General features: G+C 36.7%; 1 protein-coding gene across 6 annotated transcripts in view; it reads right to left on the bottom strand.

Moving 5' to 3' along the window:
- The window catches only part of CNTN1 (contactin 1), a 427927-nt gene that overhangs the window by 147276 nt on the left and 265870 nt on the right, over window positions 1–14781 (bottom strand). For all 6 annotated transcript variants that reach the window (XM_055394045.2, XM_055394044.2, XM_088836972.1 and 3 more), the window contains 5 exons: window positions 9783–9989; window positions 7146–7245; window positions 6819–7000; window positions 3812–3936; window positions 3049–3166 (listed from right to left, as the gene is read on the bottom strand). In XM_055394045.2, coding sequence (XP_055250020.2) covers window positions 3049–3166; window positions 3812–3936; window positions 6819–7000; window positions 7146–7245; window positions 9783–9989 — 732 coding nt within the window. The remainder of the gene's footprint in view (window positions 1–3048; window positions 3167–3811; window positions 3937–6818; window positions 7001–7145; window positions 7246–9782; window positions 9990–14781) is intronic.

Consider the following 14781-nt stretch of genomic DNA (forward strand, 5'->3'; position numbering starts at 1 on the left):
AATGAGAATTTTTCTTGAATCAGTTTCAGTTCAGTTCAGTTCAGTCGCTCAGTCACGTCCGACTCTTTGCAACCACATGAATCACAGCACGCCAGGCCTCCCTGTCTATCACCAACTCCCAGAGTTCACTCAAACTCATGTCCATCGAGTCGGTGATGCCATCCAGCCATCTCATTCTCTGTCATCCCCTTCTCCTCCTGCCTCCAATCCCTTCCAGCATCAGAGTCTTTTCCAATGAGTCAACTCGTCTCATGAGGTGGCCAAAGTATTGGAGTTTCAGCTTTAGCATCAGTCCTTCCAGTGTACACCCAGGATTGATCTCCTTTAGAATGGACTGGTTGGATCTCCTTGCAGTCCAAGGGACTCTCAAGAGTCTTCTCCAACACCACAGTTCAAAAGCATTAATTCTTTGGTGATCAGCTTTCTTCACAGTCCAACTCTCACATCCATACATGACCACTGGAAAAACCATAGCCTTGACTAGACGGACCTTGGTTGGCAAAGTAATGTCTCTGCTTTTTAATATGCTATCTAGGTTGGTCATGACATTCGTTCCAAGGAGTAAGCGTCTTCTAATTTCATGGCTTTAGTATTAATAAAATAGTTGCTTTTGTCCAGTCATTAGAATGACTTCATGCTTATGTAATATTTGAATTTCTAGTGACAGAATCTAGACTATGTCCATATATATGTGTAAATATACATATATATATATATGTTTGTATGTATATTCTCTTTGCTCTTTATTGAGCTTATTCTAGACTAATATATGGTACAGCAAAAGTACTCAATAATCATTTGGTAGATAAATAAGAGTTAACTAAATAACTCAGGAAAGAAGAACGAGAAACACCATTTCTACAGGCAATAAACATAAAAATAGATTGAAACAAATATAAAGATGCCCAGGAATTGATCTCAATCTCAAAGTGCTCAGTTTGCTTAATTACTACATTAATAGACATTAAATGATTGGAAGATTTTAGGCTTGAAGACAAAGAGATCTTTCAATCCGAACTGTTGCATTTTCTTATCATTTTGTAATGTATAACAATTACGGTCACCAAAAACTGGTGCTCTGGGAAAACCCAGAGGGATAGGATGGAGGGCGAGGTGGGAGGGGGACTCAGGCTGGGGGGTGCACATGTATGCCAATTTATGTTTATGTGTTGCAAAGTAATTGTCTTCCAATTAAAAAAATAAACTAATTTTTTAAAAAAGAAAAATTTACAACAGAAAACAAAAGAGTTTACATTTGGGAAAGAATTGAAACTCACCTCATATCTTCTCTAAAAGTCAAAATGATTTCTTTGTACTTTTCACCAAAGTGATACAGTATGAAGACTAAGCCTAAACATCTGCTTGATACCCAAAGAAGCTAGATTGAATATTAGCAAGGAATTTTGGTTTTAAGGGGGAGAAATGGAATATGATCCTTAAAATTTAAGAAGAATCAGGGAGAGTTAAAATTAAGAAGGCCTCAACTCCTTTAAAAGATAGCTTTCTTTTATACTTTCTTATTATTATTTCACTGCCTTTCACGTTCTTTTAGTGTCACTAAATTTGTAGTGGTACAACTGTTTTAAAGAACTACCCTTTGGTGTAGCAAAAATCAAGTAGGCTGCACTGAGTTATTGCTTTATCTTTTCAGTAATCATATCCAGAAGAGGAAGCCTGCCCATCTGGATTAATTACTTAAAATATAACTAAACTCAATGATAGCCACTTCAAGTAGTATGAAAAAGGCGTGATATAGTAAGGTGTTATTTAAGGTAGCTGTAATGAAAATAAGAATGTAAAAAAACTCTCAGAAAGATTTATAGGGTAAAAATGAGAAATTTAATAGATGCAATAGGGGAAAGGATGTAATGGATTGTTTCATTCTTTAGAACAGTAAATATTTCAAGAGGAAAAGGTGTGGATAAATGAGAAATAATGACTTTAATTTCAGACATGCTAAGGTTTGGATATCTTGAATTTACCCAGATGACCATTTCTGCTAAGAAGTTTTTCATACTGAGATAGAAGCTGAGGATAAAATTCTGACCCAGAAATATACATTAAGGGGTCATTGATAGTTAATGGGAGAAGAAGATATCATCCAGGATAATTTTAATTTTAAAATAATAATAATTCAGGAATAATATAGAATATGTGAAAGAATGAGAAAGAAAATGGAATGCAGCCAGAGGAATGGAACTCTGGAAGAAGGCAAGATTTCCAACTGAGCAAAGGGAGGGATGAAAAGGAGAAAATGAAGTGATCAAGAAGAAATAATACAGGAAGTATCAGCATTGAGTCACTAAACACAAAGGAGAGGAGAATTCAAGAGGAAAACATGCCCAGAAAGCGAGGCATCTTGAGAGATATGCACACACACATTTACACACTCACACACACACACAAAGAGAAGGGGTGTGTGTTGAGTACAGAGGAAAAAGTATTATTTTTGGACAGGAGGACATATACATCATCCTCTGGATAAAGAGTATCTAAAGGACAAGTGTAGTAAAGATTCAGGTAGTTTTGAATGAGGGATAGGAAGTTGAAACATTTTATCTCCATGATTTTCAATTTTCATGAAGAAGAAACTCAGTGTGGGGTAAGGGGACTGAGGAATGTGCTGAAGGATTTGAACAGCAACTGTAGGATATGAAACCCAGGGACTGATAAAGCTACTAAGTGCCAAAGACTCTCTGAGGCTGCCTCACAGGCATTGAGGGAGCAGCTGTACTATGTGATGTTCTGGCAGTGTTTAGTTGCCCAGACATAGAAGAAACCAAGACTTGTAAAAATTGTCATGTGTAAAGTTTACTTTATCATTAAAAACATTTTTAAAACCTTTATACTCTATATTGTTTCCAATTTATTTACTATTCTTCAATGAAAGGAAAATAATACCATTCTAATACAAACCACATTTTAGAAATGCTTAATTTTTAATTCAAGAAAGTAATATGAAATTAAATATAATCTAGATAACCCAAGATACTTTTTAATGTGTTGCTTTCTTGTTGATTGTTGACAGAAACAAAAAGTGATACTGACCCAAGATCTTCAACTCGGCATTTGCATAAATTGCTCCATGTGTGTTTTCAGCTATGCACTGGTACATGCCAGCATTTTCAAAGGTCACGTCATACAGCCTCAATTCGCCTCTATGATACTGGAAAGAACACAAAGTAAAACATGTCTCCTTGAAAAACTTTAACAGAAATGCTTTCATTTGGGTTTGGGCTTGATTGTCTTCCAATTTAAGTACATTATTTTTCCCCCACTGTTAACTAAGTCAAGTGGAGTGGGGTTTTCATGGTATGGGGAAGTGAAACCCACTTAGCATGCCCAGTGGCTCTTGTTCTATTCATCCTATAGAGCAGAGAGTTCACCTTTTTCCCTCTCGGCCCAGCTGAGAGATTACAGTGGGAAGGTAGAGAAGGACCCCACTGCTGCTACTTGTCCCCAGGGCTAAAGGTAGGACCTTCACTCTTACCTCTGTTTCTGTGGGGTCAGGGAAACAGTGGTAAGAAAAAGAGGACAATATCAGGTAGTGGAGATGGATGCAAAGGAAGAAGGGGGAAGCGGAACAAAGGAAACAATAAGGAGAGAGAAAGAGAAGGTCGATATAAGATTGCAGAAAACTATTTAAGCTGAAAAAAGACACTTTACGTTCACTTTTTTGTTGTTGTTGTTTTTTAAAGGAAACTTTTATATTTCAGGGCCTACATGCCACTCCTGTTAATTTTTCCTGGGATTATAGGAAATGTTACCTGAACATAGGCTCAAGAACTGCAAAGCACTTGAACACACATACCGAATATCCATTCTTCAGCCATCGGATGGTAGGAATGGGCTTCCCCGTGGCCACACAAGGCCAGTAGAGATCACTGCCTATATCCACCTCTGTGTCATTGATGTGTTCCACCCACTCAGGAAATGCTGAAAAGTAAAGAACATTGTAAATGCAGATGCAAGTCTCAGCATTCATCATCAACTCAAGATGACAAATATTATACTTAGTTGACTTTCTTCTGGAGAATACATCAGATACTCTGAGTCTTAGAATCAATGATAGAATCATTGACGTTATGTATAGGTCTGTAGGTTAACTTTACATTATTAGAGACAAGTTAATTCTAATTCAATTTATAATTGTTTTTCTATTTGTGAACCATGTCTGTTGGAAAGCTAATTCCACTAAATAACACTAAAATAACTAATCTTTTTCATATAAATGATGTTTCAAAATGATATTTAAGGTTTGAAAGAATTATGTTTCTATTTATTGTGTAAGAGGAATAGAGTCCAGGGCAAGAGTGGAGGTGCTGTCCTCAGAGAATAGCTGACTCTAGAGTAAAAAGAGATGGGTGGAGATGCAAGTATTAGTAGAAACAGAACAGAAGTTTGTGAGAGTTCTAATTTAATTACTACCATTTTCTCTGTAAAATAGGAAGCCAAATTATTAGCTGAGAGGAAGGTTGAAGAAGGAGTTACTATGGGTTTAAAGGAAACCATGAAGGCATGATATGGTCATCTAATAAAATGAGAGAGTAAGTTAATCTGGAGAAAAATAGTCTAGTTGTCAGGCAAAATTAAGGGCCTATTTAAAGTTAGTGATGCTGTGATGTTTAACTAGACATAGGTTAATCAATTTAGTAGTGCTCATTTCAAGTCATATTCAAGTTCCTTGGTTCTGACACTAAGGCAGAGAGCCAGTTTTCCAGTATTACTCTTTGCCAAAGTAGCAAGACAAAGTGGAGTGAGATGAGAGAGCTAAGCTGGCGTGCAGGGAAATGATAAAGATTGAACCCAGGTTTAGGAAAGAGATGGCCAAGTTAGGGAAAGTGAGAGGAAGTTAAAACAGAGTAAGACTAATTGATTATAGTTGCTGGTAGATTAAAAGGATTGTAGGAATCTGGGCATTGAAGCTTGAAAGGTGGTGATCAGAGTTTAAACACTTAAACTGGAGATTGTAAAGGGATTGTACTTTTGGTAACAATAAGGTCTGAACCCGTAGCCTTGGGAGTGGATTGCTGAGGAAGACTGTAGAACAAGATCATCGGAAGAGAGGAGTTCAAAGGAAGTGAGACACAAGAGCGTTAGAAAAATCATTATAGTTCACATGATTTTATGTCACCAAGAATGAAGTCATGAGAAGACTTGTAGTGGTGATCATTATTAATAGTGAAAATCTTAGAACAATGGGTTGGGGAGGTGACCTGACATAAGATTATAAACTAGATGATTAAAGGAAAAGAAAGATAGTCTAGCAATGGCAATAAAGAGCAAGGAGGACAAGTGTACAAGTCACACCTGGGGATGAGCGTTGTGAAAGAAAATTCAGTCACTGCTTGAGCGGTCTGCAGTAGAAACAGTGTCAGTTACAGCAAAGACTAAAGGGAATGTGCAAAGAAGTTATGGATATAGGGGATTCTGATAATAATGGACCATGTGTTCTAGAGCATATTATAAGACTTCAGAAGTTAGGAATGAAGAGAATATAACGTCTGAGTAGGAAAGGTGCAGAACTGTGTGGGTATTAAAGTGTAGCCCATAAGACAGCCCTGGGGTCCAAGGGCTTCTTAAGGCAAATGAAATGCAAAGGTGAAAGTTAAAATAATCCTAATCCTAGTGGACGTTATGAGATGGCGGTGATGAGGCTGCATGTGCTGGGTCACTGGAGATGCTTACTTCATTCCTATATAGACAGAGGCTTGGGGTCTAGGGGTAGGAGGTAAGGGTTGGCCTTGACACTGCCACAGTACCCTTTAGTCTACTGGTATTCCAGTTCAGCTCAGGCATCATCTCTAGTTTTTCCTCTCATCCATCCTTTGATGAGACTAAGGTACCCCTTTATCAAATGCTTTATCAGTATCATATGTAATTCTCCACATTGTACTCACAATTTTCTTTATAATTATATACATGTAGGAGTATATATTTATTTGACTGTGTGTGACTATATAAATCTGGAGGTTTTTTATATGGTATGACTAGAATATGAACTCCTCAAGGACAAAACATTTCCTTTATTTAACTCTTCTGGCTCCTACTGTGTCTGCCTCTGAGGATGCACTCTGTGTACATTCATCCTTTCAGTGAATGACCTTGTTGAAGCCTTAGATGTTTGTTCAGGTGTGACCTGCAAATTTCACATTGGAGAACATTGTAGGGAGGATTTCAGTATGTAAAGTTTAAAGCACTGACTGAGAAACTATATTCTCTCCTCCCAAATAAAGCTTATTTCAATTAAATACTTGTATCAAAAAATTGTATCAAAGAAAAACTTTCCTTAGACCAGTGATTCTCTAAGAGTGGCTCCTGGACAAGTAGGATCAACATCTCCCAAGAATTTTTTGTAAATACAAATCTCACACCCCAAATAGACCTTCTAACTCAGAAACTCTTGAGTATGAGAACCAGCGATTTCTGTCTTTAAATAAGCCCTCCAGATGATTTTAAAACATGGTAAAGTTTGTGAATCACTGGCTTAAACTATGTCATAATGCATAGGTTCTTCTACAAATAAAAAAGAGCCTGAAGAAAGTCAACAAGCCATATGAATTGTATTTTCTCAAAATTATCAAGAACACTACTATTTATCCATTTATGTTCCTGTAATACCAGTGGCATAAATTCCTAACTTCTCTACTCATTCTGTGACTTAGTTAGACACAAAGATAAATATTTTATCATTTTTCACAATGTAATACACATTACTATTTTTAAGCTTAATCATTTTATGCTAGTTTTTCAAGTGAGAAAATGGTTTTAAATAAGATATTTATTAAATGTGTGAAAAACGAAAACAATGTATCTACCTTGAACATAAATCCTTGCCTGGTGTTTATCCTTTCCTCTATTGTTCTCAGCCTCGCATTCATATATGCCTTCATCTTCCAGCTGAATATTGAAGATCTTGAGGACAGCTCCAGAGGTGCTGATCTCAGCTGTGCTTGGCATTGGTTCTAGGACTTTTCGCCATCGGATATCAGGAACAGGACTTAAATAGAAGATAACAAGAGCTAATGGTCCACAACACTTAAAAGTCAATTTATTCTATGTTTATAGCTAAACGTTTTTAACATTTCCTAATAATACAAGATTTAAACTCTATATACATTAATGAAAACTGTGAGCATACTCACTTGCCAAGTGCAAAACACTCTAAAGTCACGTTTTGGCCCATCAGTGCATATACATCCTTGAACTGAACTACAATATCAGCAGGATATGGTTTTGTTGTTCCTAATTTAAGAAAAACCAAAATTAGCAAGCAGAGCTGAAAGGCTAAATACACTGCTTAGAATCATAACATGAGTGTGTACTTTATACTGTAGAACACTTAAAGGACAGATGCACAAAGAACTGAAATATAAACCATATTTCATTCAAATAAAAATATATTGATTAATAGTAAATGCTCTAAAAATGTGGTGGCCAAGGAGGATTGTTGGAAATATATAAGGGCTGAGGGAATCTCAGGAAAAGAGGACATTTGAACCAGACCAGTTCAAGTTGAGGAAATCACATATTTTGACACAACTTCAGGAGTGTGCAGGCAGTTGTAAAAGGTCTAGGAATCAAAATGATATTGAAGTATATGTAGTTAAAGATGAGCTTGAATCTACAATATAGGAGGTTTGAAACTGATATTAAAGATTTTGAGATTAATTTCCTCAATGATTAGCTATTAATAGGGTTTGTTAAGAGACAAAATATGAATTTTACCTTTGGTTTAAGTAGAAGATTTGTTGGCGGTTTCAAGGGAAGGAATAAGGAGAAGGAAAATATAGCAGAGAGTCAGAGCTCTAAGTGAGGGCCTGAACAAGGGCAGAGTCACAGTGGGAACAGAAAGGAAAACATAGATCCAAGCTGTGTTTTAGAACCAGAATCAAAAGAACTTCCCCCTTGGATCAATGTTTTCTCAAGATACAGATCAAAAATCCAATTCATTAAAATCACTTGGGATGCTCATAGAACCGAAAGATTCCTGGGTCACATCCTGGGTCTGCTGAACCACTATCTTTGGGTTCCACATTTTCCTCAAACTCCCCAAGTGCTTACATCCTAAATAAGAACTGCTGTATTCACTCTCCTGAGGATGTCAGTGGAAAGGAGTTGATGATTAAAATTCTCTCCTGAGTTACTGGTGAGAAATATGATAGTATTATTCAATGAGATGAAGAACACCAGAAGAGGAGGTTTAGAGAGGAGATGAAAGATATGTTTGGAATATTTCAAATTTAACACTCTTGAGAAGCTTCTGTGTGTCAAGCCCAGGATGTAGATAGGATTAGGGAAAAGTTTTGGAGAAGTGAAACTGGAGTCAGCACATAGGCCTTCTAGTGAAGTAAAGGTGTAAATGAATGAGACTATCTAGAAAAAGATTGGAAAGAAATATTAGAATGAGGAAGATCTGATGAAGGATACTGCATAGAGTTTGTCACCAAGGCAGCTGGGAAATAAGCAGAGGCAGAAATAGTCATAAAAAGTAGGAAAAGAAAGGAGATTTCAAGAGAGGCAGAAGAGATCAACAAGGGTCAAATTTCATACAGAATCAGACCTGAAAATGTCCTTTGGATTTAGCAAATAAGAAGTGGTTTTGATTATTCAAGACTGTTTGCATTGAATACAAAAGAATATGCAGAGGGAAACAAATGGAGGAGAGTTTGAAGATTCAGAAAAGAGAGTGATGCAATTACATCCTTAAATGAAACAAATGGAATATGAATCAGAGCAGCTGGAGCAATTAGCTTGAGCAGCAGGAAAAACACTTTTTCCACTGAGAAAGAAAGTAAGAAGCACTGAATTTTGAGGGAAGAAAATGAGGGAAGCTTTCACATGTTGGTTCCTTTTCACTCCATGAAGTAGTGGTGAAAGTATTTCCTAAGATTTGAGAGGGGGAAAAAAAAGCCAGATAATAAGAAGATGTTTATTGAATACTAACCATGTGACTGCTATCTTAAGAATAATAACAAAATAGAATGTCTGTGATATGATAGACTTGCCACCAGTATTATACAAAACTTAGAGGTAAGACCCAAACTTAAGTCTGCCAATAACAGAACCAGTATTTCCTCAGAAGCTTGAATTCAGTGATATGAGTGTTACAGCAGGACTGAGATAAAAATAACCTGAAGTAAGAAAACATATTGTATTCTGATTTTCGCAGGAAGTGGTATATTAAAAAATGAAATGCAGTTTATATAACTGAAGCCTGAAGAAAGGCCAGTTAAGAGTGTGTTAACTCTTAATTGTCATTCAATATGGTACCACATAGTCATACCCTATACTATTTACAATAGAAAGGTAATTTATATACTTATTTGCCTCATGTAAATAATTTCCTAAAAATAAAAAATGATCTGATTGCCTTTCCTTCTATCCTAATTCTGTAATCACTGCAGCTTGTTTTGATATAATCATTCATTCACCCACTCTCAAAAATTGACTAAGAAGTAAGACTGACCATGAAACAAAAAACAGATGGTCGTGATTCCCATTTATAACCAATATATTGGCATTTTGCTAATAAGTCAATTGGGTTTCTATACATTCACTGAACTGGAGGCAACCAATCCAAACTCAACCACCTTAGGATACTTTATGATGTAAATCTTCTCTAAGTGAAAATCTAAGAAAAACCAAGACTTTCAAAGTATATGTCCTCTGTTTGTTCTGGTGAAGCAGTCAGCTGGTTTGCCCACTGGATATTTCTTTCATTATTATAAGTATGCCATAAGTAGACAACCTTACAAAAACAGAGGCACAAATATACTTACTTTCAGGTAGCGGAATGAGTGGGATAAATTTGCTGAACACACTCTTTGTAATAGAGGGACTGGATACAAAGCAAGAATAGTTGCCTTTGTCGGATGCCTCAACATTAGCAATGTAGAGATTGCCATTTGTCTGAGACACAAATCTTCGTTTATCCATTGTGATAAATACAGGAAATTCATTTAGAAGCCAGCGATAGCTAAGATCATCTAGAAGAAAATATTGTTGACTAAGTATTAAACTCTCTCCAAAAGCAAAGATTTTGTTTTCTAGTAGTAAGCTAGTTCATAACCTAATCTAGGCTTTTAAAATATTATTGACTCAGTTTTAAGTTCTTTTCCAAAAGGAAAACTCTTGTTTTCTAGAAATAAGCTAGTACTTTATCTAATTTAGGCTTTTGTAGAGTAAATGTTGAAAGTAGACCAAGATAAACAGTGCAAATTTTCTAAAAGCTACTGTAGTTTGAACATAAAGTGATGCTGAGCAATAATATCTATTTCTCAATTATACATGAATTACTAATATTCTTTTAATTAATTATGTGCTAAATGCAACTCAGTTTAAATGACTTGCTTAGAATTTCATGACTAAGTAGAATTAGGATTCTGAATCCAGGTCTAATAGTTTCAGTTTCCATCTTCTCTACTGTATTTAAAAGATAAAATCAACTGTACTGTGGCTTTATATCTTTTTATTTTTATACTCCTATTGTACATGACAGATTTAGAAATGAGTTTATGCAGCCTATTCTGGCCACATTAAAAAGTAAAAACTACAGAAAAGGAAAAAGGCATTTTACTTGTTTTCTTAAATATTAGGAAGCAGATCATATGGTAACTTTTAACTGTAGTAAATTCCTTTGGCTAAGTATAACTGGCTGGTTAGGCCAAAAGTTGAAGTTCCTCATTAAATTTCTGCTTTTCCCACAGTTTTCCATTCGGATCTCCCCTTTATGTTTTGAAAGCTGACACTCCAGTAGTCATACACAGCAGTAATGCACGAGAGGGAACTCTGGTTGATACATATTTCTCAGTCTCAAAATCCTAATCCCCTTTAAAACATTATAACCATGTGAAGACAACTGTCACTAAGGATATACCCTCAGGGGGAAAAAATATCCTCAGGGGAATAAAAAAAAAGGTACCTTCAGAAAAAGATCTCTTAGTTCAAGTTAGAAAAGGTTGAGATTCAAGACGGTGGGAAAGCAAGATATTTTAAAAATGAAATAAATAATCATGACCTGACACCATTTTGCTTTATGGAACTCAAGGTGATTGACTAGTAAAGCTGCTAAATGGAGCATGAAAAAGAGCTGAATATGAAAAACTAAAAGAATCGCATACTATATAAATGCAGTATGATTGAAAATAATAGTCCAGGGGAATTCCATCTAAATTAGCTATATAATTTTCTCCAGCAATATACAGTCTCATAAAAGTGAATGAAGATGATTATTCTCTTTTTTCTTCTTAACTTTTTAATTACAGAAGTTTATTTTTTGTTTTAAAAAAATAAAAATACAAAGTTAAATTTGAAAGTAAATTAAGTCACCATATTTCTCCAACTCAGCATTCTTGTTGTTAGCATACATCTTTCTAGACTTTTATATCTGTGAATGATTCTTGTTGCTTAGTCACGTCCAAATCTCTATGGCCCCATGGACTGCAGCATGCCAGGCTTCTCTGTCCGTCAACATCTCTTAGAGCTTGCTCAAACTCAAGTCCATTGAGTCAATGATGCCATCCAACCATCTCGTCCTCTGTTGTCCCCTTCTCCTCTTGCCTTCAATCTTTCCCAGCATCAGGATCTTTTCCAATGAGTTGACTCTTTGCATCAGGTGGCCAAACTATTGGAGCTTCAGCATCAGTTATTCTAATGAAAATTCAGGGTTGATTTCTTTGGGGATTGACTGGTTTGATCTCCTTTCTGTCCAAGTGACTCTCAAAAGTCATCCCCAACACCACAGTTCAAAAACATCAGTTCTTCAGTGCTCAGCCTTCTTTATCGTCCAACTCTCACATCCATACATGACTACTGGATAAATCATAGCTTTGACTATATGGACCTTTGTTGGCAAAGAAATGTCTCTGCTTTTTAATATGCTGACTAGGTTTGTCATAACTTTTCCTCCAAGGAGCAAGCATTTTTTTAATTCCATGGCTGCAGTCACCCTCTGCAGTGATTTTTGGAGCCCAAGAAAATGAAGTCTTTTACTGTTTCCATTGTTTCCCCATCTATTTGCCATGAAGTGAATGATTGTATTAATATTAATTGTTATCCTTATGCTGATTTAAGAAGGTCAGGTAAAAACCACAGAAGAAACAAAATAAGCAGAAACTTTGGAGGCTGCTTAAATTGCTGAAACAAGGTTTTTGGAATTGGGCAACAAATAATTCTATGTTTATAGTATTTAGAAATAACATTTATCATATATTTTAACAGACTGTGAACCAAAATAATATTTATAGTATATTTTAACAGATGTGAGTTTGTCTAGTTTTGAAATAATTTTTGTATTCTCACTTAAAAAGAAAATTAATATTTTTGTAATGATTTCTGGACACAAATTCCAAAGAAATCAGACATAGTCAGGAAAGTACAGATTTCTTACAGATGAATTTTCTTAGCTATACATACCACACAAAAACTAATTCAGAATATTCTGAGTACTCCATCGTTATGTCAATGTGGAGACCTGTATTTTATCTCTAGACTAAATATTAATATGACTTTGGTCAGGGTATTTTAACTACCATATTACTCAGTTTCTTTAAATTCTAAGAAATTTTTCTGTGTACCACTCTGGAAGAAGCACAAGCTGGAATCAAGATTGCTGGGAGAAATATCAATAACCTCAGATATGCAGATGACACTACCCTTATGGCAGAAAGTGAAGAGGAACTCAAAAGCCTCTTGATGAAAGTGAAAGAGGAGAGTGAAAAGGTTGGCTTGAAGCTCAACATTCAGAAAACAAAGATCATGGCATCTGGTCCCATCACTTCATGGGAAATAGATGGAAAAACAGTGGAAACAGTGTCAGACTTTGTTTTTTGGGGCTCCAAAATCACTGCAGATGCTGATTGCAGCCATGAAATTAAAAGACGCTTGCTCCTTGAAAGGAGAGTTATGACCAACCTTGATAGTATATTAAAAAGCAGAGACATTACTTTGCCAACCAAGGCCCGTCTAGTCAAGGCTATGGTTTTTCCCGTGGTCATGTATGGATGTGAGAGTTGGACTGTGAAGAAGGCTGATCGCCGAAGAATCGATGCTTTTGAACTGTGGTGTTGGAGAAGACTCTTGAGAGTCCCTTATACTGCAAGGAGATCCAACCAGTCCATTCTAAAGGAGATCAATCCTGGATGTTCACTGGAGGGACTGACGCTAAAGCTGAAACTGCAATACTTTGGCCACCTCATGCGACGAGTTGACTCACTGGAAAAGACTCTGATGCTGGGAAAGGTTGGGGGCGGGAGGAGAAGGGGATGACGGAGAATGAGATGGCTGGATGGCATCACCGACTCTGTGGACATGAGTTTGAGTGAACTCCGGGAGTTGGTGATGGACAGGGAGGCCTGGCGTGCTGTGATTCATGGGGTCGAGGAGAGTCGGACACGACTGAGTGACTGAACTGAACTGAACTGACCACTCATTAGAGAAGAGGAACAAGATAATGTTTTACTCTTTGAATCTTAAAGGGAGAAAAGTTAGGTCAGAGAAGTTATTGCCGTGATGTTGGTAAAAACATAAATCTTGTACTACAGAATAATTGGTCTGGCTGATTTAAGACCCACTGTGTATTTTCCTAAATATTCAATGTGAAAGTGTTAGTCGCTCAGTTGTGTCCAACTCTTTGCAACACCATGGCCTGTAGCTTGTCAGGCTCTTATGTCCATGGGTTCTTCAGGTTAGAATAGTAGAGTGGGTAGCCCACTCTATAATAGTAGAGAATAGCCATCCCATTTTCCATGGGATCTTCCTGACCAACAGATCAAAACTGGGCCTCCTCTCCCATTTACTGAGTTATCTTCTATGTGCCACTAAACAAGACAAATTTGGTCATTGGCCTTGTGGGACTTGTAATATTAATAATATACATTTATTTAATAGATTTTTGTCTACTGATAAGCCATCTACTTGGACAAAAGAATAATTGAAATATGTTGGATGCCATCATTTCTCACTAAAACAAAGCTAGGCATCACTATTGTCATTTTAAAAGAAGGACACAGAGGTTTAGCTAGGTTGACTCACCCAAGGATGTATAGCAATCAGTTCAGTTCAGTCACTCAGTCGTGTCTTACTCTTTGTGACCCCATGGACTGCAGCACACCAGGCTTCCCTGTCCATCACCAACCCCCGGAGCTTACTCAAACTCATGTCCATCGAGTCAGTGATGCCATCCAACCATATCATCCTCTGTCAACCCTTCTCCTCCTGCCTTCAATCTTTCCCAGCATCAGAATCTTTTCCAATGAGTCAGTTCTTCGGTGGCCAAAGTATTGGAGCTTCATCTTCAGCATTAGTCCTTTCAATGAATATTCAGGGTTGATTGTCCTTAGGATTGACTGATTTGATCTCCTTGCAGTCCAAGGGACTCTCATTTAGCAGTAGGAAGGCAGAACTGATCTCACTTCCTTTTCCACCCCAGAACTACGGAAACTGTTCCACAATTGGTATGGTAGCTGCCCTGCTGATCATACTTAAGAATGAAGCTTAATTTAGGTAATCAAGAGCCAAACTCTGACCCAGTTCTCATGGGCATTCAGTGGATTATCTGTCTTCCCTTACTCCCTGCAAATGGTAAAATTAACCATCTCTGAAGAAGTCAGCACCTATTTTCCTCATAGCCTTGCTGTCTGACTTAAATAATATATTATTATAGAATTATTTTTTTAGGAAGAGTAAATACCAGGACTATTTCAAAAACATTGTTTTTTTTTTTTGATAGGTGTCTGGGATTATTTTTCTTTGCCTCAAGAGGGTCTAGACCATATTACA

Source organism: Moschus berezovskii, chromosome 6 (assembly GCF_049115385.1).
Source record: "Moschus berezovskii isolate FMDL1 chromosome 6, NW_MosBer_1.0, whole genome shotgun sequence".
NCBI classification, from domain to species: domain Eukaryota; kingdom Metazoa; phylum Chordata; class Mammalia; order Artiodactyla; family Moschidae; genus Moschus; species Moschus berezovskii.